At 47.7% G+C, this 25,276-nt stretch overlaps 4 protein-coding genes across 13 annotated transcripts; 3 read left to right on the top strand and 1 right to left on the bottom strand.

The window, feature by feature from the left end:
• The first annotated feature begins 66 nt into the window (after positions 1-66).
• Positions 67-8,213, top strand: stil (STIL centriolar assembly protein). 5 transcript variants are annotated; one of them, XM_077533830.1, is made up of 15 exons: positions 67-537; positions 1,701-1,808; positions 2,774-2,889; positions 3,722-3,903; positions 4,117-4,343; positions 4,421-4,507; positions 5,113-5,199; positions 5,270-5,426; positions 5,490-5,590; positions 5,845-5,941; positions 6,005-6,301; positions 6,489-6,567; positions 6,651-6,775; positions 6,975-7,084; positions 7,814-8,213. In XM_077533830.1, the coding sequence occupies exons 1-15, from the start codon at positions 458-460 to the stop codon at positions 8,166-8,168; spliced, it is 2,208 nt and encodes a 735-aa protein (XP_077389956.1). In that variant the 5' UTR covers positions 67-457; the 3' UTR covers positions 8,169-8,213. The 5 variants fall into 5 exon arrangements, with proteins under 5 accessions (XP_077389956.1, XP_077389954.1, XP_077389955.1 ...); XM_077533828.1 differs by having other exon boundaries at positions 5,836-5,941; XM_077533829.1 differs by having other exon boundaries at positions 5,487-5,590.
• Positions 8,214-8,311: 98 nt separating this feature from the next.
• Positions 8,312-12,681, bottom strand: LOC144026688 (tetraspanin-33). 3 transcript variants are annotated; one of them, XM_077533592.1, is made up of 9 exons: positions 12,433-12,572; positions 11,741-11,920; positions 11,536-11,593; positions 10,716-10,840; positions 10,574-10,648; positions 10,404-10,499; positions 10,203-10,331; positions 9,413-9,574; positions 8,312-9,064 (listed from the first exon to the last, which is right to left on the bottom strand). In XM_077533592.1, the coding sequence occupies exons 2-9, from the start codon at positions 11,763-11,765 to the stop codon at positions 8,934-8,936; spliced, it is 801 nt and encodes a 266-aa protein (XP_077389718.1). In that variant the 5' UTR covers positions 11,766-11,920; positions 12,433-12,572; the 3' UTR covers positions 8,312-8,933. The 3 variants fall into 3 exon arrangements, with proteins under 3 accessions (XP_077389718.1, XP_077389716.1, XP_077389717.1); XM_077533590.1 differs by lacking the exon at positions 11,741-11,920 and having other exon boundaries at positions 12,433-12,681; XM_077533591.1 differs by having other exon boundaries at positions 10,404-10,648.
• Positions 11,664-16,698, top strand: reep6 (receptor accessory protein 6). 4 transcript variants are annotated; one of them, XM_077533597.1, is made up of 9 exons: positions 11,678-12,085; positions 12,229-12,793; positions 12,885-13,243; positions 13,616-13,801; positions 14,080-14,173; positions 14,520-14,658; positions 14,735-14,903; positions 15,585-15,706; positions 16,077-16,698. In XM_077533597.1, the coding sequence occupies exons 4-9, from the start codon at positions 13,669-13,671 to the stop codon at positions 16,155-16,157; spliced, it is 738 nt and encodes a 245-aa protein (XP_077389723.1). In that variant the 5' UTR covers positions 11,678-12,085; positions 12,229-12,793; positions 12,885-13,243; positions 13,616-13,668; the 3' UTR covers positions 16,158-16,698. The 4 variants fall into 4 exon arrangements, with proteins under 4 accessions (XP_077389719.1, XP_077389720.1, XP_077389723.1 ...); XM_077533593.1 differs by adding an exon at positions 15,786-15,807 and having other exon boundaries at positions 11,664-12,085; positions 12,229-13,243; positions 14,520-14,903; positions 16,066-16,698; XM_077533594.1 differs by adding an exon at positions 15,786-15,807 and having other exon boundaries at positions 11,664-12,793; positions 14,520-14,903; positions 16,066-16,698.
• Positions 16,699-16,850: 152 nt separating this feature from the next.
• On the top strand, positions 16,851-24,138 carry thop1 (thimet oligopeptidase 1). Its single transcript, XM_077533589.1, has 14 exons — positions 16,851-17,144; positions 18,017-18,220; positions 20,082-20,230; positions 20,291-20,401; positions 20,474-20,576; positions 21,146-21,303; positions 21,372-21,507; positions 21,586-21,728; positions 22,270-22,493; positions 22,560-22,761; positions 23,049-23,235; positions 23,293-23,421; positions 23,680-23,816; positions 23,912-24,138. The coding sequence occupies exons 1-14, from the start codon at positions 17,132-17,134 to the stop codon at positions 24,071-24,073; spliced, it is 2,058 nt and encodes a 685-aa protein (XP_077389715.1). The 5' UTR covers positions 16,851-17,131; the 3' UTR covers positions 24,074-24,138.
• The last annotated feature ends 1,138 nt before the right edge of the window (positions 24,139-25,276 follow it).

Raw genomic sequence — 25,276 nt, 5'->3', positions numbered from 1 at the left:
AACCACTGTGTCATTTTGACAAATCGGACATAGGGGGCGCTGTGAGGATTTCCTCCATTTTCCACCACCAAGCAATGAGGAAGCCAAGCGGCACGCTATTGGTCAGCGCTGCGGCGAGAGTGCTTCCTATTGGCCGCGCCTCTTTCCCTGGGCTTCCGAATGGCCCGCCAGCAGAGCGCGAAACGGCGCCATCGTCAAAAGTGCGTCGAGTGTGCGGCGGACATTTGACAAAAAAAACCCCAAAGCAAACAAAACTGAGAACAAAACTCGAGAGCTCCCGAAACGAACGTCGGAGCGCGCGTTTGTTCGCTTCCCGTCTCGGTCGACACTTGAGTGGTCTGACGAACGAACACGCCGGAGTGGAGGAGCTAACGCGGCTAGCTGCTAGCTTTAGCATTGTCCGGGAGGGCGCTTGCAACAAAGTTTTTTTTTCCGGTTTTGTTTTGTGTCTTCATCGATGAGCTGCCCGGTCAACCTCCAGGCGCTTCCGACTGCTGTTTTCCACCAGGTCGTGACTCCCGAAAATGTGAAGGGAAGGTGAGCGATGCTGCTTATTTACTAGCCAATGTTGGCTTCTTTTTTTTTTGTTGCTGTGAACGGCTCTGATTGGTCAATGGACGGGGATTGGGCGTGGTTTCTGCCTTGCTTCATCACCTGTTTCTTTTCACCAAGTTTTGTTTCAGTTTTTGTGTTGTACCTCTGAAATGAAGTATTTCAGTCAAGTTTTCCAGTCGGCTGCGTTCCTTGTGGCCTCTCAAGGTGCCACAGAGAAAGTGAGGAGACCGCAAAACTTCCAAACGAGATTGCAGTTTGTCATGTGTAGTTGTGAAAGCTTAATTTATTCCGCAGCACATGACAAGTAGGGTTAATTTGATCCGCCATTTTAAAATTTAGTCTCAGTTTTCGTCCAGTTTCAATCACACATGTTAGTTTTTATCATAGTTAGTCCACCCCATCCCGTTTTTATTTAATCTATTTTTAGTCAACTGTTAAATCTAGCATTTTAGTCCAAGAAAACATCATTTTATTCGGCTAGTTTTAGTCGAGAAAAACTGTCAACATTTTATTCTAGTTTTAGTCAGGACAGTCATTTAACCCCTGTATGTTTTTGTCAACAGATATGTTGTACATTTTGGATCGAAATCTATTTCACATCAAATTTTCTTGAATCATTTTTATGTGAAACAATTGGACACACAATGACAGTATATCAACAAGTGTCTACTATGGCTCCATGCTATGAGCTAATAAGTTAGCAAGCATTAGTTAGCGGTCGGATTAACATTATTGTTGGAACCGTTATAGCTGTTGGCTTTTTTTTTTTTTTAAACAAAATCATATAATTTTCATCTCGTTTTTGTTCATGAACTAAAATGTCCACAAGTTTTAGTCCCATTTTTATCAAGTGAAGGACAATTTTGTCTTGTCTTCATTAGTTGATGAAAATGCAAACTAATTTAGTCCGAGTTGTTGTTTTTAATGAGTCTAGTTTTAGTCTGGTGAAAAATCTGCAATGACGAGTTGATTTTTGTTGACTTTTTGTTGACGAAATGAACGCTAATAAGAAGAAAGTTAAGGTCAACAAATTGTTCGGTGGCGCGATTTCCTGGTGAGCAAATGTTGAGTCACGTTTTGTGTGTGTCAAATGTTGAGTCACGTTTTGTGTGTGTCAAATGTTGAGTCACGTTTTGTGTGTGTAGAGCTGCGGGAAGTTCCCTGACGGCGCTCGGCTTCCCCAAATCCAGAACGTGTTTGTGGGATGCTCGCCCCGTTGGAGAGAAGATCTGCGTCCAAATGTGCTCTCACAGGTAAGACGCTGAAATCAATCAATGAGTCACAAACTGTCCTATCACGTCAAGTCAAGCTCAGCAGAGGAAGATTTCGGCATCAGTGTTTATTGATTGTGTATTCGGGCAGCTCAATTTCCAAATGGAACATGAAGCCTTCATATTTTATTTCAAACATGAAACAGATCACAGCCTGTTTTGTGAAATACATTTGCTCAAAGACTCGAGTTTCAGATCAATAAATAATCATTTTCATCCAAATCTTCCACTTTATATGTACAAGTTTACTGATGAGTATTTTCTAAGTTTGAGTCATAAAATGGCAACGATCGCGTTATAAATGTGTATCGGTATCAAATGAAATGGTGACCTATGAATCGTGATACAAATTGAATCAAGGCAAGTTTAATTGTCGAGCACATTTGATCCACAAGGCAAGTGGATGTGCTTTCCACAAGGAAAGACGACGCGGACAAACATTCGGAGGAAGAAGAGAAAATCAAGAAAAGAGAACATAATGACAATATAAAAACATTATTCAGCAAACTTTAAAGCACATCGTTTAATAAGGAAGTTTCAAATGATAATCAAACCAGAATGAACTCGACAATTGACAACCCCAGTGGCGACTTTGGCTCCATTTTATGAGCTCGTCAATTAGGCAGCGTGAGTTAGCGGTCAGATGAACGTGATCGTTGGAATCTTTCATTCATCTTAACGATAATTGACTTTTATCTTCTATCTCGCGTGTTTGTGCGTGTTGCACTCGCTGGCTGCAGATTTCAAAGGGGGCGTGTCAACCGTGTCACATGACAGATGAGCAGAGACACGATTTGACCAAATCATCTCATTTTTCTTCATCAAGTAACATTTGGATAGATTTGAGTCCACTTTTGATGACGTGAAGCACGTTCATGAGTGGAGCAAAAAGTCTCGTCAAAGCGATCCGCGTCTTTGCCATGGCGTGTTTTTGTGTGCGCGTTTAGGATGCCCCGCCTCCTGCTGCGCGAGAAGGCTCTTCGGCTGGCTCAGCGTCACGTGCGGCGATGCAACGCGTCGCGCGTTCACTGCTTCTTCTTGGGCTCCGTGGACGTGGACGCAGGTGAGAACGGAGAAAAAAAAAAAAAAAAAAAAAGACGTCCGCTGTTTGCACAGCAGTTGGCAAATGTTTTTCTTCTCCTCTTGAATTGCAGGTATGCAAAATGTACATTTGTGTTTTGAGCATAAGCGAATGAAAGCGAAGGTGAAGAAATGAAGTGCTTTCATGCAGTTGAATGTCGTCTTTGCAAGTAAATTCGCATGCCAACAAAATATGGCTCGTTGAATCCGCCTTTTGAAAAACTTGACAATCGGTCGGAGAAGGGCAAGAATGCCTTCGGGTCGCATCACTTCACTTCACTTCACTTCTTTCAATCCGTCCTTTTCAAACTGGTTTCTTCGTCTGTGTTCTTGTTGACTGGCAGCCATCTTGCATCAAATGTGCGAGTGGACAAATATGATTAAATATGTTCCGAAATGATTCAATGTAGTTAGTTTGAAGGCGGACCCCCTGAAAACCGACGACATTTCAAAACCAAAGTTGAAAAGTAGCTCAAATGAAAAATTCCAAAAGGTTATTAATAAGCCTGGCGGGCATCCAAAATGCGGAATGTATGAGAAGCTGACTCGTTGCGATTGGGCTCCGAGTCGAGCCGCTCCTCCTCCGTGTCGAGGAGCCAGTGAGGTGGTTGGGGCACGTCCCAGCGGGAGCAGACCTCGGGGACGACCCGGGACGCGTCGGTCGGCCGGCTTGGGATGAATTGCATGAAGTGGTTGGGGAGAGGCTCGTCTGCGCTTGCCTGCTGCCCCCAGCGAAGCCGCGCCGGCTAAAAGGGCCGCTTGTGGTTTTGGCGAAGTTGAGGAAGTTTCGGGGTTCCGTCCGCTTGCGTCCACAGACGAGGAGGGCGTGACGGTGACGCTGGACCGCTTCGATCCGGGCGGGAAGCAGGCCGGCGACGGGGGCCGCGTTCCCGCCGCCTCGCTGCCGGGCGACGTCCTGGTTCCTTGTTTGTTCTCCACCCAGAAGACCTCTGATGAGATCATCCAATCGGAGGCGGAGCTCAAGCGCTCCGTCGCTGTAAGTCCCGCCCACCTGTCACTCCAACAACATACTTATAAAGCCAAATAAATTTCTCCCTTCGATGAAAATCTCTTTAGATCGACCGTTATATTTTTAAACAAGTCCAATGCCGATATTCATCAAAATGGCCAATATCGGTGCCGATTATCGGTTCGTCTATAGGCAATATGAGCAAACTTTGCCGATTTTGTTTTTGTCTTGCGGCGTCAGGCCTTGCAGGCGGCTGTGAGCGGCCGGCAGCCCCTGGACCTGTGGCAGCTGCTGAAGGTGAAAGGTCACGTGAGCTGCCAGCAGCGGGGGGACGCCGCGTCCTTCAGGCTGGCCTGGTCGTGCGTTTGTCCGTCCGTCCGTTTGGACGTCCACCCGCTCCGCCCCGTCCCCGTCATCCCCACCGCGCTGCTCAGGAGTCTGAAGAGCGCGGGCGGCCGCCAGCGGGGGTGAAAGTCGCCACCGCCGCCGCCGCCGGCACGACAGCGCGCCATCGTATCTAAAACGCGCGTGTGCGTGCGTGCAGGTTTGTGACCATGGATCAGAACAGGAAGTTGCTGCTGCTGCTGCTGGAATCGGACCCCAAAGCCTCCAAACTGCCTCTGGTTGGCGTGTAAGTCACACACACACGTAGAAGTGCATCGATGAATCAATTGTCACCACCGATGAGCACTTTTTCTGAGCTTGTCCAAATATTTTCACATTTTCCAGGATGTTTTGTTTCATTCACTCCTAAAATGATCGTAATTGATTGAGTGATTGTCAGTTTGTGATGACTTGACAATTGTGAAAATCATTTTTGGTTGCAAGTAGGCGTGGGAACATCACGATACGACACGATATGCGATACGCGGCTCACAAAAAAAAAGATCTCGTCATGTGACAATACCGATTATATTGCGCACGTTAATAAATCCACGATCATCAACGGTAAAACGACTCAAGACACAAACGGATGTTTTTCCAATGAGAAATTGTTTCTTTTTGTACCATCACAATATTCAAAATGAGTACTTTAGTGTATTAAACAAAAGAAATCCAAATAACTTCTGGAAACAAATTTGTCTTTCTTAAACACTATTATGCAACATGTCAGTCATTGACATAGTCGGTTTTCCATTTTTTGTGTAATATTGCAAGAGTAAAATAAGTCAAATGACTTAAATATTCAATTCAATGAAATGAATATTGTGTGCTTGTCCACGTGTCACCTGCCAGCTGGCTGAGCGGCGTGAGCGTGGTGCGGAACCCTCAGGTGGTCACCTGGTGTCTGCGGTTCCTCTTTGGCTCCGCCCTCCAAGACAGGTCGGTGACGCGGCGGGCGGAGGCGTGACGAGCGCCAGGCGACGGCCGCTCATGTTTGTTTGCGTGTCAGAGTCACGTCGGAGGACGGCGCTTTCCTGCTGCTCGTCTTCGCCTCGCCGCACGCCGGCCCCGCCTTCTTCGGCTGCCGCCGTTCGCCGGCCGCCGCCGCCGCTGGCGGGCCCGAGTGCCGGCTGCTGAGCGCCTCGGACCACGTGACGCTCTTTCAGGTGAGCGCGCCCGCGCGGGAAGATGCGACCGGGCCGAAAGGTGACGTGATGCGTGGTCAGCAGGGGGCGCCGGCCGACGGTGGCACTTTGGAGTTTGAGCTGATCCCGGAAGGTCACCCAGGGCAAGCCAGAGTCTTCCGAGACGCTCAAAACTCCTTTGGCAGGTGAGATTGACCACTTTTCACCTTTTTGTTTTTCTATTTGACGTTGATTCAGGAAAACACATTTGTCGAGTATATTGCAGTGATGCTACTCGCTTGGTTTTGTTGTTTTCAGCCAAAATCTTAGACAATATTTTCACTGGTCTCGTTGTGCTAGTTGAGGCCTGACACACGCTCGTTAAACAAACCAACTCGTTAAGCAAATGTGCGTCTGGAGTTTGGCTCGGGTGCGTCATTGTCATCGGCAGTCCTCACAGGACGGCGACCGCGGGCATCGGCGAGCGAGACTCCGGCGTGGAAGACGACGATTGGTCGCCGCGACCTTCGCCTCGCCCGCACCTTCCCGCGCAGCAGGTAAGCGACGCCACCGGCGGCCGATGTTGCCTCGGCGACGCGACGTGATCGGCCTGTTTGCAGGCTCCTCCCCTTCAGCCGACAGTTCCCGAGCTCTCTCTGTTGATGGAGGCCGACTCCTCCCACCGCCACCCGCGTGACGACGAGGGCGACGATAGCGGGCGAGCTCCTCCCCCCCTCCACAGCACACCTGAGCCCCGCCCACCGCCGCCGGGTCGCGCCCCTCCCACCTCCGCGCTCGTTTCTCCGAGCCCCGCCTCCCCGCCCTGGATGACACGCCCCTCCCATGTGTGGGAATCGTGCCACGCCCACCACTTCCTCTTCCAGCAAGACCAGCAGCTCCGCCTCCTGCAGGCTCAGGTAACAGGAAGTGACTGATAGGAAGGAGAATGGGGCGGTGCTAGTTTGTGATTGGCGAGGGTCATCGAAACCCAAATGTTGTGAGTGGCGGCAGGGTCAAAGGTCACCAACCGCTTTGAGGCTGCTCACTGGGACTCCCAGTTTGGAAATGAAATAGAAAAAGTAATTGTGGTTTCCTTTGGCGCAGGTCCAGATGCTGCTGGAGGCTCAGGAGGCCCCGCCCAGCCACAAAACCAAAACCACCAGCAGTGTCGCCGTGGCAACAGGTCAGACTCTCCTGTCAACTCATCTGCTGACACTCTGATTGATTGATTGATTGATTGATTGATATGTTTGCGTTGCGACTCAGGTGCCAGTCTCCTTTGGGGCTCTCAGACTCCGCCTCCCCAGGAAGTCCCGCCCCCCCAGGACTCCCGGGGAGGTGGCATCACAGACCGGGAGCCGCCGCTTGAGATGGACGGTGACCGCACGCAGGTTTGTCTTACTTCAAGGGATCGTGCAGGTTGCCGATACCGCCCACCGATACTTGCAAGGGAACTTTTGGTTTTGTTTTTTGCTTGTATTCGGCGCGCTTTGATTTTGATCGATGGCCGATGGGGCGCTCGTTGTCGGACAGACGCCGAAGCCACACGATCGCACGCGTGATCTCGCTCGTGCGCGTTTGTCCACACAGGAATCGGCGGACGGGAAATTGGAAACGAGCGACGACTCGGGGAGTCCGCCGCCGGCCGCCGCCGTGCGTCTCGGAGTGACGACGACGACGACGATGTCACAGTTGGGCAGGTACGCACGCGGCTACAGGCTGAAGATGATGATGTCATTCTTAGGTCACATGACCCTTTCAGTGATTTTGAGTCATTCCGATTTTGGGCTGTTTTGAGTTTTTTTGTGGCGTGTGTGAGTTATGGTCAACTGCTTTGACTTGAGCTTGTTCAATTCCATCATCTGATATGGATCATCTCCATAACTCTTTTTCCAATTATATGCTACACGTCTGAAAATGTCATTTAGTTTTTGCTAGTAGCGATTTTGCATTTGCTGCTTCTTTATCATCTGTCAAAACATTTTGTGAAAAGTTTTTCCAAAGTTTTGCAGCCATTCGGGATGTAACGATAACGGCAACAATATCGTGATATTAAAACTGCCACAATATATCGTTGTGGTCATGTCACGATATTAAAAGCAGCACATCCGTTCAAAAAGTCGGGTTGATTTCTATTTGTGCAGTTGTCGCACCCTCTGGTGGTGAATTTTTTGTGTGCAGGTGAATTCTCATAAGTTTCAAATCACTGCTAATCGTCAGATGATCATCATAATTGTGCTTGTGAAGCAAGTCAATATGTGGAGGAAGTCGATGTGTGCGCGCCTCAATCCATTTTTATTTGTATACTTTTTGTCTTGCCACAATATTATCGGATGGTGACTTCATATCCAGAAATGTTATGCTGACGTCTTTTGGAATTTTTGACGTTTTTCCTGTTTGTGACTTTTGGCCGCTTTGTGTGTCGGCAGCGCGTCGCCGTCGCTCGGCCCCAACGGCTCGTCCATCTCGCGGGAGTACCTGAAGCGCTTCCCGTCGGGGCCGCCGGGCCCCGCCCTCTCGCCAAACATGTCGGTCGCCACGGCGACGTACATGCGGCGCCACGGCCTCCTGGCGGCCCCCCCCGCCCCCGCCGCCGCCACCGAGCTCCTCCTCCCGCTGATCAGGGAGCTCGGGCCCAAGATGGCGCCGCTCGCCGACAAGATGGCTGCCGGCGGCGCGGCGGAGGCCGCCGCCGTCCCCGACCGGCCGCCGTCTGCCGGGGACGCGTCCGTGGGGAACATTCTGGACCTCAGTCGCCTCCGACAGCTGCCAAAACTCTTCTAAGTTTGCTCATTTTCTTTTTTCCAATAAAGTGCTTTTCATTTGAAAGGCTCCATCTTGCCTCGTTGCCTTGTTGCGTTGGGCTCCCAATTTGAAAGCCCAGCCGACTTTGGCACAAAATGGACGCAATTATGGAGGACCAAAACTGACGACATCAAGAACGGAAAGTGAAAATAACAACTGATAGAAACGAGATCGTTCAAATTCAATCATACATTTTGTATTTGCATTTCAATTTTGAATGACTTTGTTTATATCCCTTTTTATTTTCACTTTTAGTCATTTATTTCTTGATTCAAATCAAAGAAAAACGTCAGACTTTGAATGGAAGGAAAATGTAATCGGCATTTCACAGCAATTCAGAGCAACAAAATGGACGTAAGCCGTCACAACCTGCACCAAACATCAAAAAAAGAAAAGAAAAGAAGAGCAGCAGGGAACCGGAACAGGAAGCCTGACGGCTCATGAAAATCTGTTGGAAAGAAAGAGGAAAAAAAACAAAAGAAAAACGAGGTTGAAATGCTGCTTGTTAAAAGGGGGGCACAGTATAGACTTGGAAAAAAAACAAAACAATGTCAACACTCCACTTATGCTATCAACATTTCCTTGCCTAGATGTGCAAAATGAGGTTAAAGGTCAAACATGGCGAAGAGAATTTGGCCACTGGGACGCGAGTGGCAAAAGGGGCGGAGCCTGGACGGCTCGTCGGTCGTCTCTCGGCACTTCCTGTCAAGGCAACGCCCAACGGTGCTCTCGTCTCATTGGTCGTCAAAGTCGGCGAAGGCGGGAAGCCACACGTCGTCTTTCTTCGGCGCCTTCCTGCTCGCTAGCGCCGCCTTGCGCCGGACAACTTTGTTGATCCAACACACCTGAGCCCAAGCCAGCGACATCATGCAGGTCTGCGCACACACACGCATGATGATGATGATGATGATGATGATGATGATGATAGCCACATGCGTTCCTTGCGTAGTTTGTAGCGCAGCATGCACGGATTATTTATTTATTCTCACTCACTCATAGAAGCTTGCATGTGTCAATGAGGGAGTTGAAAAAAAAAATCCGTGCGTGCTTTCGAATTGGAGCGCGAGTGACGTCACGCAGCCGACAAATTGGCCCCGCCCCGTTTGCGACACGCAAATACAAATACACGCAAATAATCGTATTTAAATGGGTCAAATTTGATTTTGTGATGTGAAACAAACTACTAATAATCCTCAAAAAGAATTGATGCTGATGATGTTTACCTGGAGAAGCAGCAGACCGCCGGCGAGGCATCCGACCATCCTGGCGTTGCGTTTGATCCAGCGCGCGATCTTGTCCAAACATCCGTCGGGGAAGACGCGGCGTCGGACGCGCGACGGCTCCTCGCGCTGCGTGCCGAAGCCGCACATGGTGTTGAGCACCGTCTGAGCGGGACAGGACGCGCGTTGGTTATTAATTAAGGAGGCGGTCTCGGCGCAGGGCCGAACCGGGTCCGGGTCTCGCTCGGGACCGCCATCCGCAAGTGTTGTGGATTCTTTTTGTTCTTATTATTTCTTGAAGTAGCTTCATGTTGTTGCTTCTCTGTCTGACTTCCTCTCTTTGTGGGCGTGGCCACCCCGCATGCGTCTTCTTGCTCATGTCGGAGCGACGGCGCCGCCCAAAACTAAAAACGGGCTCGCTTCTCCACGGGAAGCTGCAAACTGCTGCAGGATGAGCCGACGGCCCGCATGGGAAAACCAACATTTCATAGAAAAATACAAAAACGAGCACAAAATAAGCATTGACTGACTGGACTGATTGATTGATTGATCTATCGATCAACCGATTGCTTGGATGGGTCGTTGAGGCAGACGGCCTCCCCATGCCGCTCGTGTTTCCTTAATTGAGGAAGTTTTTGTTTTGTTTTGTTTGTTTGTTTTGTGCTGGCTGACGTGTCTTCGGTTTGCCGAGTTTGCTTTTGGAGCCTCACGAAAATGGCGACAAGTTGACTTGTGATTTGTCGATCTCAACGAACGGCACTTCAACTCAAGTGGAAGGGAGGGAAGGAGCGACCTGGTTGCCGGGGGCGACGCAGCAGGAGAAGGGAACGCCGCAGGCCTCCAAGCTGGGATTGTCGTCGGAGCACCGGAAGTACGCGTTCCTCGACCAGTCCTTGTAGTCGTCCACGCCGCAGCACCCAAACTACACGCACACGCACACCGGCGTGAAAAAAGCGCGCGCGCGCGCGGTCCGCCGCGTCCGGGACGCTCGTACCTTCTTCTGCACAAAGTCGATGGCGTTCTCCAAGTCGCGGTCGTCCCGATAGCAAACGACGCTTTTCATCATCAGACGCTCCGTCCGCTCCATCACCTCCGCAAAAACAACTTTGTCACAAATCCAAGTGGAGGTCGGATGACATCGCTGATGACATCGTGACATCCTACCGCGTCTGTGAAGAGGTACGCCGCAATTCCCGCCGCCAGCTGTAGGAGGAGCAGCAGCGCCAGGATGGACGCAAACTACAAACGACAGGAACATGATGATGATGATGATGATGATGATGATGTCATCGGGCTGACGTCATACCGTCTTGAGCAGGCAGGTGGCGTTGCGCAGCGCGCCAAAACATCCCAAGAAGGTGATGAAGAAGGCCAGGGAGCCAATCAGGATCAGAAGCAGAGCGGGGTCCAACGTCAACGTGTCCACCACGTCTAGCAACGTACACCAGAAAAAGAATTGCTTATTCGCCTTTTCATTTCATTTTTCATTTACGTCTACGTAATATTTGTAGTTAAATATAGTATAGAACCACTATAATGGCTCCATTGCTCATGACTTATTGAGCAATTACCTGGCAGGCCACTAGGGGGAGCACCTCATAAGAGTGGCAGGGAAATGGACAAGTCTTCAAGCGAAGAAGAATCATCAGCTTAGTTTTTATTTGTATTTATTTTTATTATTACTTTACTTATTTTTTTTATATATTATATTATATCGATATTATGTTAAGAATTTTATATATATATTTCATTGTTTATTTGATTATTATACATATTTATTTTATTTATATTTTTATATATATTTATATATTATGTATTTATAGCTATATTATATTAAGAATTATATATATATTATTTAATATTTATTTATATTATTGTTTTTATCATAGATTATCGAGGATTTATCACCTGAGCAATATTATGGATAATGGCGGTATCGTCACATCCCGTGAGATGAGATCATCGTTATGGTGAGCTTTGTATCGCAAATCGTATGGGAATCGTGAGGTCGCCGGAGGTTCCCACCCCAAGTTAACAAGTGGCCATGTCGGGGACAGGCAACGTCACGTCACGTCACGTGACATCCTCGATCAACACGTGGACGCTGAGCGCAGAAGACGTCTGACCTTTCTCCTTGGCCAGCTTGGCGTAGATTCCCACCGCGATCAGGACGGCGCTCAGCACCTGCGCAGTAGCAACGCAAACATCATCATCATCATCATCATCATCATCATCATCATCAGTTCTTTTGGCGATCACAGCCTGGTGACAAATTTGCCGCTTTTGTGGTTCTTCGAGCAAACAGACTGAAATGTTGCCAAACATTCCGACCTCTCATCGCCATTGAAAGCCTCATCGTGCCTGTTCCGAGTGCACCTTCTCACTTTATGGCGATATGGATTTCGATTTGAGTTTTTAACACAAGAGTTTCGAACTCCATTTGGGCATTTTGGGGTCCAATTCCACAACCGACCACTGGATGGCAGCAGCACACTTATTAGGTTTGAGGCGCTGGAAAAGAGGAAAGAAGCTTTTCACACTTTGTTGGATTGGTTGTTGTTGTTGTTGTTACATTTTAGAGCTGCGCGATACTTGAGATTTTGGTATGATCGATACCAAGTAAATACTTGTACCAATATCGCCGATGCTGATACTTTTACGTTCACAAAATATGATGTATGTATTTTAAATCATTTGTTCTATTAAGTTTTTTTTTTTTTTTTGCAAATGAGACTTTCTTGTTAAACATACTTGGGCTGTTATTTAAACTGGCAAAGTGTTAATAATCTTCATGTTGTTCGTCCGTGTCACTCTGGCAGGTTTCGGAGACCTCGCAGAGTCCACAGATTTGGTCTCCGAGACTTGGAAAAAGTCTGTGAAAATCAATGACGGCTCCTCGCAGAGACGCGAGTTCCCATCGGGTCCCCAAACCGAGTACGCCAGTACGTGCATGGAGACGGGACTTTGAAATGAGGTCAAGTGCAGCGATTACAAAAATAATAATAAAAAAAAAAAGTACTGACCCAGAAGACGTAGCAGAAGATAAACAAGAAGTACTTGATGCCTCGGTATCCTCGCATGTCAGCTGGGCTATGCAGACGGACGGACGGACGGACGGACGCGTCCCGCAGACACTTCCGGGACCTTCGTTGGAGGCTTCTCGTGCGTGTGGCGGCCTGCATCACATTCCTGCTCAAGACGCCGAGTCAACGCCAAACCTGGCGGCGAGGAAGCAACTTTGTCAACGTCACTTCCAATCAGTCGGATCACAAAGTCAACTTCACATCGTCGAGCCTGATTCCATCTTTTCAACACAACCAAAAAACAAGTCAAATGTTTACCACCCTTGGAAAATAGAAACGTTTCAGGGGAAGGAAAAGATCAGTAAGCGAGAATTTGTTTTTGTATCATTGCCACTTTTTTATTGACAAACTTGAATCCAGTTGAAAAGAACTGATTTCACTTTCTCCTTCAGTTCAATGGACATCGCGCTGCTCCTTTTGCTGTGCCTGCCTCGGCCACCCGGGGGCGGTAGAGGACCGGCGGCCGATAAACACGACGCCACAGGAAAGCTAATTGTTAGCCTGTCGTTGGCATTTCAAATTACAGGGAGTCCTCGAGTGAAGGCGCACTCAACGATTACACTCGGTCTGCCATTTTGTCCCGTTCACCGTTTTGGCTCCTCATCCGCCATTTTGGCCGCAGTGTCGTCCCCTATTTAGTGCTTGGCTAGTGCTAGCACTTTTGCGCTTGCAGGAGTATCGTTTTCGCACGCTTTTTTTTTTTTTCTTTCCCACACCATCCGTCTTTTCCATCCACCTCTAAGCAGTCATGGTAGGTATAGTATCTTATTTTATTATTTTTTTAAATGTATTTTAGATCATTTGTTATATGTAAATATTGACTTGAATGGGGAAATTTGGGTTCTATCGCTAGCTAGGAACGGAACTCCGACGTAACTCGGGGACTCCTTTTATGTGTTAGCATAACGCAAAGTTGTTTGAAGTACATCAAATAGTTTTATTTAACTTCATCTGTCAGAGTCAGCGGCGCTAAACCCGAACCATATGCCTCACTTTGGCAATATGTGACGTCGTCTTTCATTTGGCCCAATGAGTGACCTGCTTTGATGCCATCAGACCCCCCCCATCCCCCTCCCGCATGCGGCAGGTGTCCAGTGTTTAATCCGTTCCTCTTCATCCTCAGCCGCTCGCTCGTCTTCCTCCGCCGCCGACCCCAATCGAGGACCGATCGAGGACATGGGCCTGCTCAGCTTCCTGTCGGCGGCCAAAGAACGAGCCGAGAAGTTCCTCAACGAAAAGAACGTGGTCACGGACTTCCTGGGGAAGGTGGAGGAGAAGACGGGAGTCAAGAAGAAGATCCTCGCCGCTGGTGCGTTCTGCATTTCTGCACGTGTGCGTGTTGAGAGGATTTGTGCTAATCTGTCGGCCGCGTGGCACCTCTCTCCTCAAAGGCGCACGCATGCTAGGCGTGACGATGATGGAGTGAATAATGCTAAGCTAACGTTGCTAATAGAGTCTGGCTTGGTGGCAGACCGCCGGCTCGTCCAAATTCCAGTTGTGGACGGAAGACGCGTGTGAAAAGCACCGTCGCAGATGTTGCTCCGAGCTGCAATTGAAACCATCTTTTGTCTTCTGGCCTTCCTCCAGGTGCCGTCTCAGTGACGGGATTCTACCTGGTCTACGGTTACGGCGCTGCCCTGCTCTGCAACCTGATCGGTTTTGTCTACCCGGCTTACTACTCGTGAGTCCGTCCGTCCGGGAGTCCTCGCTATGGACTGGAATCGAAAACCGTTCCATGTCCTTGGAATCCAGTTTAGGATCCATGTACTCGTCACTAGCCTGGAGGGCCCAAGTCCCTGCAGGTTTTTGGAAGTTTCCCCTCGTCCAACACAAGCTGATTCCAATTATCAGGCTGATGCAGAGCTTTGCTGATGAGCTGATCATAGATCAGCTGTGTTGGAGAAGGGAAACATCCAAAACCTGCAGGACTCCAGCCCTCGAGGGCCCAGTTTTCCCAGCCCTGGACTAGAACCTTCCAGAAGCTTCTTTTGGCGGAGGAAGTCAGCAGGTGACATTTGTGTGTTCAGAGTCAAAGCCATCGAGAGTCCCAGCAAAGAAGACGACACAAAATGGCTGACCTACTGGGTGGTCTACGGAGTCTTCAGTCTGGGGGAGTTCTTCTCTGACATTTTCCTCTACTGGTTTCCCTTCTACTACGCCTTTAAGGTACCCTCCTCGCCTCCTTGCCTTTCGACGTGCCGCACGTTTCTCCTGGTCTTGTCTGGTCCTTCCCCGGCCGCAGTGTTTGTTCCTGTTGTGGTGCATGGCCCCCGTGGCCTGGAATGGATCCCAGGTGCTCTACAACCGAGTAGTGCGACCAGTTTTCCTCCGTCACGAAGCCACCGTGGACAACATGGTCAGCGACCTGAGCGGGAAGGCCATGAGCGCCGCAGAGAACCTCACCAGGGAAGGTATTGCGGAGCTCCACACTTGTATCATAAAACACCTCAAACACATCAGGACGTGCCGGTTCAGATTAAACCTGGATCACTTTCAAAGCAACTAGACCCTAGAGAGTTGACAAAAGTCCATGGAACTTGATGCAGGTCCAGGCCAGTACCAGACTCGAGTAGTTCACCAGTCGCACACCAGTCTGGGTCCATACACAGCAGTCAAAGTTGGACTATGCAGGTCTAGGTCTGGAACAAGTCTGGAACACTGCCGTCTTCTCCCTACAAGTACTGACGACATCCAATCCGGTAGGGTCAGTCTCGAGGTTCTGTAGTTCTGATGATGATCAGTTGAGGTCAGTGGCCGTTGAGCAGTTTTCGGCCATGCAGCCTTTGGTTTACAAAATTTGCTTATGCTATGGTTGGAGTTAGTGAGTGGAGTAGTTCCACATCGGTGCGGGTCCATCTTGGTCAGTACAGACCAGCAGGGACCAGGTCCACGTTTGCATCACTGGACCCGCATGGAGTGGCATGTTCCCGCCCCCTTTTCAATGAACTGACGCTCGCAGGTCTGTCCAGAGTCAGGCCCATCTGGCCCTTTGCACTCCAGATCAGTACTACAGACCGGCCGAGAGCAGTTTAGGCCTGTCCAGAATCCGGATGGGTCCTCATTGGCCCCACGTTCCGCTGTGTTCTCTTCAGTTTTGTCCACCCTGGTCAAGAACAAAGCGTTGGTGTCGCCCGAAGCCAAAAGTCTGCCAAGTGCAACTGGAGCCGCTTCTGCGGGAAGGAACAAAGTGTCTCCTCCGAGCCAAGAGCGAGAGGTACGTACTTGTGGAACCCTTGAAGAACCGCAAGGAACTGTTCTTGTCTCCTTGAATAATATCGTCAAAACCTCTTCAGCCTTTCCTGGGTTGACAAGCAGGTAAGCTAGCAGTTAGTATGTTAGCATTTCCTGCCCCTCACTAGCCTCACCGACCCTTTCGGGATAACATGCCCCGCCCTCTCACTGTCCTAGCCACGCCCCTTTCATGTTACTACAGCAACAGTCATTGGAAGTTTTGCAATGGCAAAACTTTCTATACTTGCTGCATGTATTGTATGTTAGCATGCCAACTGTTAGCATTAGCCAACATTTGAAATTGTCGCCTTGTCATGTATTGTAATGCGTGTAACTATTCAGCATGTTCCCAGAGTGGCGAGAGGGGGCGGGGCCTGGTCCAGAGGAGGAGGAGGAGCTACTCGTCTTTCTCCAAACAAGTCAACCAAACTTGAAAATGTCACTTAAGTCAATTCAAATGCACTTTTTTTTTTTCTGACCTTGATTTTTTTTTTCCATGGTTACTTTTGGTTCTTTGATTTATTTTGGAATTTCTTTATACTTCAAAAACCAAATCAAAATTGGCCTCTATAGCAAAACTGCCCATTTGGTTGAATTCATTGAAGAAATTTGAAATATAGTTCGTGTAATGTTTATTCATTGCTATTATTACTTTCATTTTCAATTGTATTTTATATGAACTCGTTATTAGTAGTATTGCACAAATGAATATTATTTTGATTCACTTTTTTTTTCTCTTTCAGCTCTGATGTAGTTTGTTGTATTTTTGTTTGACATTCGTAACCTTGTTTACATCTTCTTTTTCTTTTTTTTTTTTAAACAAGTTTGTCTTCAGTGCTACTTTAATGATTGTCACATGACCATAGCTAATTAATGAAGAATATTACAGTTTGAATATAGGTTTATGGAAATGTTCTCCTGGAAAATGTGATATTTAAAAGAAAAAAATCTATAAATCAGAGGCATGCAACAAAAGATGTCAAAATGAATGGAGGTTTTCTTGAACTTTTGCTTTGGGCTCGATTGCGTGAGGCGGACGTCGAAAATGGAAGACTGGATTGACAAGTACAGTTACACTTGACAATGGATTGTACACCGGAAAAGGAAGGGCTTCATTTTCCGGTTGAGAGTCAAAAAGTAAGAGCGTTTATGATTGTCATTTGAGTGCAAATGTTCCGTGAGCGGTGAGAAACATGTTTGAAACGTTGATAATAACGCGCCCACTTATGATGGCGTTAAATGACGACATGAGTGCACGTTTCCTCGTCGCGTGGCCACGGCGTGTAGTGTGACTTTGAAATTCGCTAGCGGATGTTGTTGGTGTCCGTGTCCCCTCCCCGGCGCTTGGCGGTGGCACAAAAAGAGCACGCGCGACTGACGAGCGAGCAAAAAGCGGCAAGACGACAACATGAGCCCGACAGGTGAGCGAGCACAAAAACTGACACTCGCGTCGCGTCGCTTGGCGAGTTTTGAACGGCCTCGCCCGACCGCAACCGAGATTGACGACAGCGCTTGGCTAGCCGCTTTGGTCTTGCTAGCAGCCGCGCTCGTTTCAGCCCCCAAAGCAAACTGACTTGACGAGTGACGTCATCTGAGGCGGGAGCTAAATGCCTTCAATCGTTGCCCTTCGGTTGACTTTCACAATATCGAAGCTGATTTTCGATCGTCTTTGCCTTGTTTGTTTCTAAGAGTGCACATTCATGCTCACGAGATGTTTTCAAGTCGCTTGTTTATGATGTCATCAGTGACGGGAAGACTACTGCAAAGAGAAAAAAAGGCTGCTTCTTTTGTTTAGCTTTTTATTTATTTTTTGGGGGTTAAAATGTAATTGCGCATGCCCTCCAGTAGGTGGCAGTGGCAAAGAGCAGGAGGGGATCTCAAGTAGGGCTGCTCGATTATGGCAAAAATAATCACCATTATTTTGGCAATAATTGAAATCATGATTATTCAACCCATTGTGTATCTTTTGCTACAAAACAAGAAAATGTTCAAGCATTTGAAAAATTAAGACCAATTAAAGACATCGAAACACTATAAATATGTAAGTTCCTTTTGGACCGAACACAACTTGTGTTTGTTTGTTTGTTTGTTTATTTATGTTGGCAAAAACTTGAAGTTGGAGCGTAACATGTTCAATGTGCAGTAGAAGGATTTATTTATTAGTTTTTTTGGAGTCCAAAACAAGAAAATGTTTAAATGTAAAAAAAAATATTAAAGACAAAACCAAATTCTTTGAAGCACAATATTTATGCAAGTTTATTTTGGATGAAGCAAATTGCGCGTGGCCTTTCAGGTGAGGCGGCGTTGGGCGTCGGCGGCGTGTGCTCGGAAAACCGCCTTCGCTGGGACCTGAGCGCCGAGCGCATCCTGGAGACGGCCGACAGGCTGATGGCCGCCACCAAGAAGGTTTACGACCAGGTGGGCGCTCTGGACCTGGACCGCGTCACCTTCCGCAACACCGTCAAGGCGCTGGCCGACGTCGAGGTGGAATACACGGGTGAGTCCGTCTCGGGTCGGATGTCGGATGGCGGACGGCGGACGGCGGCACCCGCTTCTTCGTTACATTTTCATCCAAATGAAGACTTGCCAGAATTTGTTACTTGAAGAATCGGAGTTTTTTTTCCCCATTTGATTCGATTCAATTCTGTGGATTTGGACCAATTTATTTTCAAGAAATCTCTCAATGATTATTGAATGATCAGAAAAGTTGTTGATTAATTTGATCATTGATGAACTGCTGCACTTGTAATTTGTGAACTTGAAAGCAGGAAGTGAATCCTTTTCAATTCCGGTTTGTGCTTTCCACATAAACGGATGGAAAAAATGTTTTTTTTAAAAAGTTAGATGACTTTTTCGGAGGCATGTTGGATTATGACAATATGATAAGAGTGAGCAAAATTATTTCAGTATTAAAATGACAACAAAAGATTGAAATATTCGAGTAAATAAAAACAGCATTTTTTTTTTCACTCAACACAATCGATTTGATTAAATTATTCTTATTATTTTTTTTAAGAGCGATGATAAGATGTTGAATCGGTAATATTGCCAAATGAACAATTCTGAGCTATCTCTTCAAAAAAAACAAAAACAATCCATTTTATTTTCAAACCAAATATCAAATATTCAGTATTGAAGAAACGTTGACGTTTCAGTAAATTCTGTCTTTATTCTTTATTTCTTATTCTTTATTTAGGACTGAGGACACATGAACGTTTCAGCCAATTATTTATTATTTATTGATTGATTGATTGATTCTTTATTTAGTAGAGAAGAAAGATGGACGTTTCAGTAAATAGTTTTTGAATTCTTCTTAGTAGGTCACAATGTCCCATCACTGTTGAGCTATTTTTAGAATAAAACAGACCCGGCCGGGGGCTGCGCATGTTGTGCTTAAGGCTAACGAGTACCTGCTGGCACCTTTGCTTTTTTATTTTTTGTTATTCTGAAGTATAACGTGGAAGTGTAATGTTGTCAGTTTCGTTGAGGCTCAACAACAACAACAACAACAACCCGAATGTGTTGGTGTGCTTGCAGAGGAGGAAAAACAACAAACAAACAAACTTGAACGAGGCGACTCGTTTGGCAAGCAGCCAATCAAATTGTGCCGTGCGTAGATGTCGTTCCCTCCGAAACCAAAAGAACTTATTAGCCAAGCTAAAGTGAATCGGTCGTCGTCGTCAAAGTGGTTACTTGCAGCTGTGGGGGTCTCGGCCTGTTTTTTTTTGTTTGTTTTTGTTTTGCGCTTGGCCGCGAATCGGGAAGCTTCCGAGCGCTGCGTCAAAGTAAAACGTGTCGAACGCTCCGTTTTGTTTGGCGCTCATTGTTGAGGCGCAGAGTCGGCGGTTTGCCCTGTAAAGATGGCCGACGTCAGCGTTTTGGCGAGCAACAACAAAGGTCACAATACGGACGTGTGTGTGCGTGCGTGCGTGTTTGCCGCTTGGCTGCGTGTAACCACGACGCGTCGCATGACGTCATGTGACGACTTCCAAAATGGAACGTCGCTGATGCTGAAGGCCTGAAAGCAAAAATGGCACAAAAATGGCGGAAATGTCAATTGTATGGGGGGCTTTTTTTTTTTCTCCCCACTTTTTTCTTTTTTTTGCTTTTCATTTTTTCCCTTTTTTTCATTTGTTTCCCTTTTTCCCCCCAATTTTTTTTCCTTTTTTCCCAGTTGAAAATGTCCATCTTTCCTTCTTAACAAGCCGAATATTTGCAAACTGGAACAACAATTCCCCATAAATGAGGATGAAGAAAAGATGCGTCCTTTTCCAAATGTTGCTGATCCGTCTCAATCGCAGAATGAAATGCAAAAGCGCTCGTGGCTAACACGCGTCCGTGTGTCCGTCCGTCGTCAGTGGAGCGCAACGCGCTGGACTTCCCTCAGCACGTTTCCCCGCGCAAGGACGTGCGAGCGGCCAGCACGCAAGCCGACAAACGTCTGTCGGAGTTTGACGTGGAGATGAGCATGAGGGAGGACGTCTACCTGCGGATCGTGGCCTTGCAGGTAAGCTCCGCCTTCGGCCTCCCGGCAACGCGGCAGCGGCCGACGCCATTTTGTTTGCAGAAGAAGGCGGCGGAGTGCGCGAGCCTGCCGGCCGAGTCTCGTCGCTACATGGAACGTCTGCTCAAGTTGGGCCAGCGGAACGGACTCCACCTGCCCAAACGCACGCAGCAGGTGGCGCTCGGCCGTCGTCGCCCGTCGGCTCGTCCCGCCGTCACTCACGCGTGTGCTCGTGCGTGCGTGCAGGAAATCAAGGACATCAAGAAGAAGCTGAGCAACTTGTGCATCGACTTCAACAAGAACCTGAACGAGGACACCACAACGCTCGCCTTCACCAGGGAACAACTCGGTCAGTCGCCTTTTGGAACATTTCCACTTCCTGCTGATGACATCACCCGTGTTGAGGAAGGCTAACGGCCAATCATGGCTCACCTGGTTCTTGTCTACCTGTTTCCTTTCATGCTCAACAAAATATTCACTTTTACTGCTGAAAATGGCTCAATGAGTCGAGGATATTTTTCAAAACAAAATGTTTCCTCCCGTAAACATTCTGAATTTCACGCCTGATTGATGCAAGCTGTCAAATGTCTGAAGTTTGTGTTGAACACATTTCAAAGCTGATAAATGCGGATGTTTCCACAAAGTAGTGTCGGAAAAAAACGTTCTCCATTTTGGATCCTGTAAATGTGGAAGAAGGTTTGGCGGGAAACATTTCTTGGGAGGAGCAATATGGCCGCCTCGTGACCTGCAAAAAAATATTTTATTTCTTCTTCTTGTTGTTGTTGTCCGTCTTTCTTTCCTTTGTGGCCTTCTCGCCCCCTTCACCCTTTTTTCTGCCTCTTTTTTTTTTTTTCCAGTCGTCTGTCTGGTTTCTTTCTCCTCCTCGTTTGACTTTTGTGTTTTTGTCGCCCCCTGCAGGCGGCCTGCCGGAAGACTTCCTGAGCTCGCTGGAGCGAGACGGCGACAATCTGAAGGTGACCTTGAAGTATCCTCACTACTTCCCCACCATGAAGAAGTGCTTTGTGGCGGAAACGCGGCGCAAGCTGGAGGAGGCCTTCAACTCGCGCTGCAAGGAGGTGACGAGTTGCGCTCGTGCTTTGACGTTTGTTTGTTTGTTTTTTGACGCCGTCGCCCGCCGTCGCAGGAGAACTCGGCGATCCTGAAGGAGATGGTGGAGCTCCGCGCTCGCAAGAGTTCCCTGCTGGGCTTCGCCACGCACGCCGATTTTGTGCTGGAGATGAACATGGCCAAGTCTGCCAAGCAGGTGGCCGCCTTCCTAGGTGAGGACGGACGCACGGACGGACGCCACACGTCCGGTTGTCGCTGACCGTGGCCTCCGTCCGTCCGTCTTCCGTCAGAGGAGCTGTCCCGCAAGCTGAAGCCGCTCGGGGACGAGGAGCGCTCGCTCCTCCTCAAGCTGAAGGAGGACGAGTGCCGCAAGCGAGGGACGACCTTTGACCGGCAACTTCACGCCTGGGACACCCGATACTTCATGACGCAGGTAGCGCAAGTCTTGCCAGATTTGGCGTCCATATTCAGCCGTCACTTGTTGAGCGATGACTCGGCGGGCCACTAGGGGGAGCGCGTCGTAAGGGTGGCAGGGAAACGGACGCGAGTGTTGGGGTGAAGAAGACGACTGGTCAGCGCGCTTTGACATTTAGCCGAAAAATGTGGATGATTTCTGAGGAATATTATTTGGATGGAATATTTAAGCCCTTTTATTCACTTTTGCAATTTGACACAAAATGGTGTCACACTTCAGATCATGTTGCAATATTACAAATGCAAACAATGGATCATTTTGAGAAGAGATGAATGCTTTTAGTTGCTAGAATTATTATGAATAAAAAAAAAAAAAATCATATATGTATATTAAATGCATGCATTTTTGTGGTGAAGCCAATCGACTTTGATTGATTTGCAGCCATATTTGGTCGGTGATTGTAAAAGGTGGATGTGAAGTGCAGAAGACGTTTTCCGATTTGGACCTTTTGTGGAACTCGACTGCTGCTGACGTTGTTGTTGTTGTTGTTGTTGCGTAGGTGGAGGAGAGCGAGTACGCGGTGGACCAGAACGTGCTGAAGTCGTACTTCCCCGTGGAGGTGGTGACGGGCGGCCTGCTGGCCATCTACCAGGAGCTGCTGGGTCTCACCTTTGAGCTGCTGGACGGCGCCCCCGTCTGGCATCCCGACGTCAAGGTCTACTCGGTCAGGGACCGGGGCCAGGGCCACGTGGTGGGACACTTCTACCTGGACCTGCACCCCAGGTGAGCGTCCCACAAATTGACGGCTGGACGGAAGCCGTCAATCCGTCTTCTCTGCCCCTCCCCCAGGGAGGGCAAGTACGGCCACGCGGCGTGCTTCGGCCTGCAGCCCGGCTGCCTGCTGGCGGACGGCCGTCGGCAGATGTCGGTGGCCGCCATGGTGGCCAACTTCAGCAAGGCTACGGCGGCCGCGCCGGCGCTGCTGCAGCACGACGAGGTGGAGACGTACTTCCACGAGTTCGGACACGTCATGCATCAGCTCTGCGCGCAGGTCGGATACCGCCGGACGGACGGCTAACGGAACCTTTGATTGGATGGATCAAAACGAAAAAGGGAGGAAACACATTTTTGGAGGAAACAAATTGGAGTTTTTGGGTTCCATGTGAGAAACAAAACCGATGACGTTCTTGATCCATCTTTGAAGAGCAAAGTGCAGTCAGACTGCAAATGCGTCAAATTTGTAGCATTAGCTTAGCATGCTAACTTAGCATTAGCATTTGCTTAGCATTAGCTTAGCATGCTAACTTGGAATGAGCTAACGAACGTGCGTGCGTGCAGGCGGACTACGCCATGTTCAGCGGCACCCACGTGGAGCGCGACTTTGTGGAGGCGCCGTCGCAGATGTTGGAGAACTGGGTGTGGGAGAAGGAACCCCTGCGGCGGATGTCGGCGCACTACCAGACGCGGCAGCCCATCCCCGAGGACCTCCTGGACAAACTCATCAAGTCCCGCCTCGCCAACACCGGTCAGTCCGCCGCCGCCGCCCGCAAAGACGCGCTTGACCGCGCGCGTCCCCCGGCAGGACTCTTCAACCTGAGGCAGATCGTTCTGGCCAAGGTGGATCAGGCGCTGCACACCCGCAGCGGCCTGGACCCGGCCGACGAGTACGCGCGACTCTGCCGGGAAGTGCTCGGAATTCCCGCTTCGCCCGGTCAGATTCCCCACTCAACTTCTCCTTTCTTTTTCGTATTTCTTGGCTTTTCCTCGAGTTTGTATTTTTTTCCTTTTCCTTGTTCTGATTCATTTTTTCTTTTTTCTTTTCTTTTTTTTAAAATACAGCAAACATGACCTCAGTTCTTCAAAATGCAATATTCCATCAAATTCACTTACCACCTTAAAATATGATTATTTTTGTTTTTTTTTGTTGACCTTTGACCTGCCGCCACCTGTGCGCGCATCCCGTCCTCAGGCACCAACATGCCGGCAACGTTCGGCCACCTGTCGGACGGTTACGACGCGCAGTACTACGGCTACCTGTGGAGCGAGGTGTTCTCCATGGACATGTTCTACGCCCGCTTCAAGCAGGAAGGCATCATGAACCCGAAGGTCAGCCGGCCGCGTTTGCGTCTGCGTTTGCCAACGGAGACGCTTTTGCTGGCTTCCCGAGCCAATCGTGCCTTTCTGAAGGTGTTTGCGCGCAGGTGGGCCTGGACTACCGCAAGTGCATTCTGGGTCCCGGCGGCTCGGTGGACGCGGCGGACATGTTGAGGAGGTTCCTGGGCCGCGAACCCAAGCAAGAAGCCTTCCTCATCAGCAAAGGACTTCCACTGGACATGGAGCCCGCAACGCCGTGTCCGTGCTGAGACGGGGGAAAAAAAAGAAACCACCACCACATCTGCAAATAAAAGCTAACGCAACAAGAAAAGCACTTCCTGGTTGTACCTTCTTCCTTGTCCGTCCTCACCAGTCAGTCCTTTTTTTTTTGCCAAGTGTTCATAAAAAAAAAAAAAAAAAACACTTCTATCCATCCATTTCTCTTAACCACTTGCTCCTCACAAGAGTTGTGGGGGTGCTGGAGCCTATCCCAGCTGGCTTGAGGCAGTAGGCTGGGTATACCCTCAACTCAATCGCAGGGCACACGGAGACAAACAAAGCACACCTAAGGACAAGACGGCATTTAAAAAAAACCAAAAACGTTTAAAAAAAAACCACCTTGCTATATCTTATTAACTCATTCACTCCCAAAGACGTATTTATACGTTTTTTAGGTTTTTGCTTGCTAGAGTTTTTGTATGAAGGCTTTGATGCAGTTTTTGACCTGAAGTGGAAGCTTAAAGCGATGGTAGTTATTACAAAAAAAAAAAAGTGTGCTTCATCTGTTTCATTAATGAAAAAAACAACAAAAAAACTAAAAAAAAACGTGTAAATACGTCTTTGGGAGTGAATGAGTTAAAACATTTTTTTTTAATAAAACACCTTACTAAGGCTTTTTTAAAAAGGCGTTTGTTTTAAAAAAAAAAGATATATAGTAAGTTTTTTTTTTTTAACGACCATGTATATATAGTAATGCGTTTTTTTAAAACATTTTTTTAAACGTTTTTTTTTTTACGTTTTTTTTTTTTAAACAACGATATATAGTAAGGTGTTTTTATTTTTTATTTTTTTAATGACCATGTAAAGTAAGGCGGTTTTTTTTGTTTTTTTTTTACATTTTTTTTTTTTTTAAACGATGTATAGTAAGGTTTTTTTTTTTTTTTAACCACCATGTATAGTAAGGCGTTTTTTTTTAAACGATATATAGTAAGGTGTTTTTATTTTATTTTATTTTTTTTAACGACCATGTATAGTAAGGCATTTTTTTTTACGTTTTTTTTAAACAATAATATATAGTAAGGTGTTTTTTTTTTTTAACGACCATGTATAATAAGGCGTTTTTTTTTTACGTTTTTTTAAAACAACGATATATAGTAAGGTGTTTTTATTTTATTATTTTTTAACGACTGTATAGTAAGGCATTTTTTTTTTACGTTTTTTTTTAAACAATAATATATAGTAAGGTGTTTTTT

The sequence above is a fragment of the Festucalex cinctus genome, chromosome 10, assembly GCF_051991245.1.
Source record: "Festucalex cinctus isolate MCC-2025b chromosome 10, RoL_Fcin_1.0, whole genome shotgun sequence".
Classification (NCBI taxonomy): Eukaryota; Metazoa; Chordata; class Actinopteri; order Syngnathiformes; family Syngnathidae; genus Festucalex; species Festucalex cinctus.
Note: the sequence above shows the minus strand (reverse complement) of the source record. Positions and strands in the feature narration are given on the sequence as shown.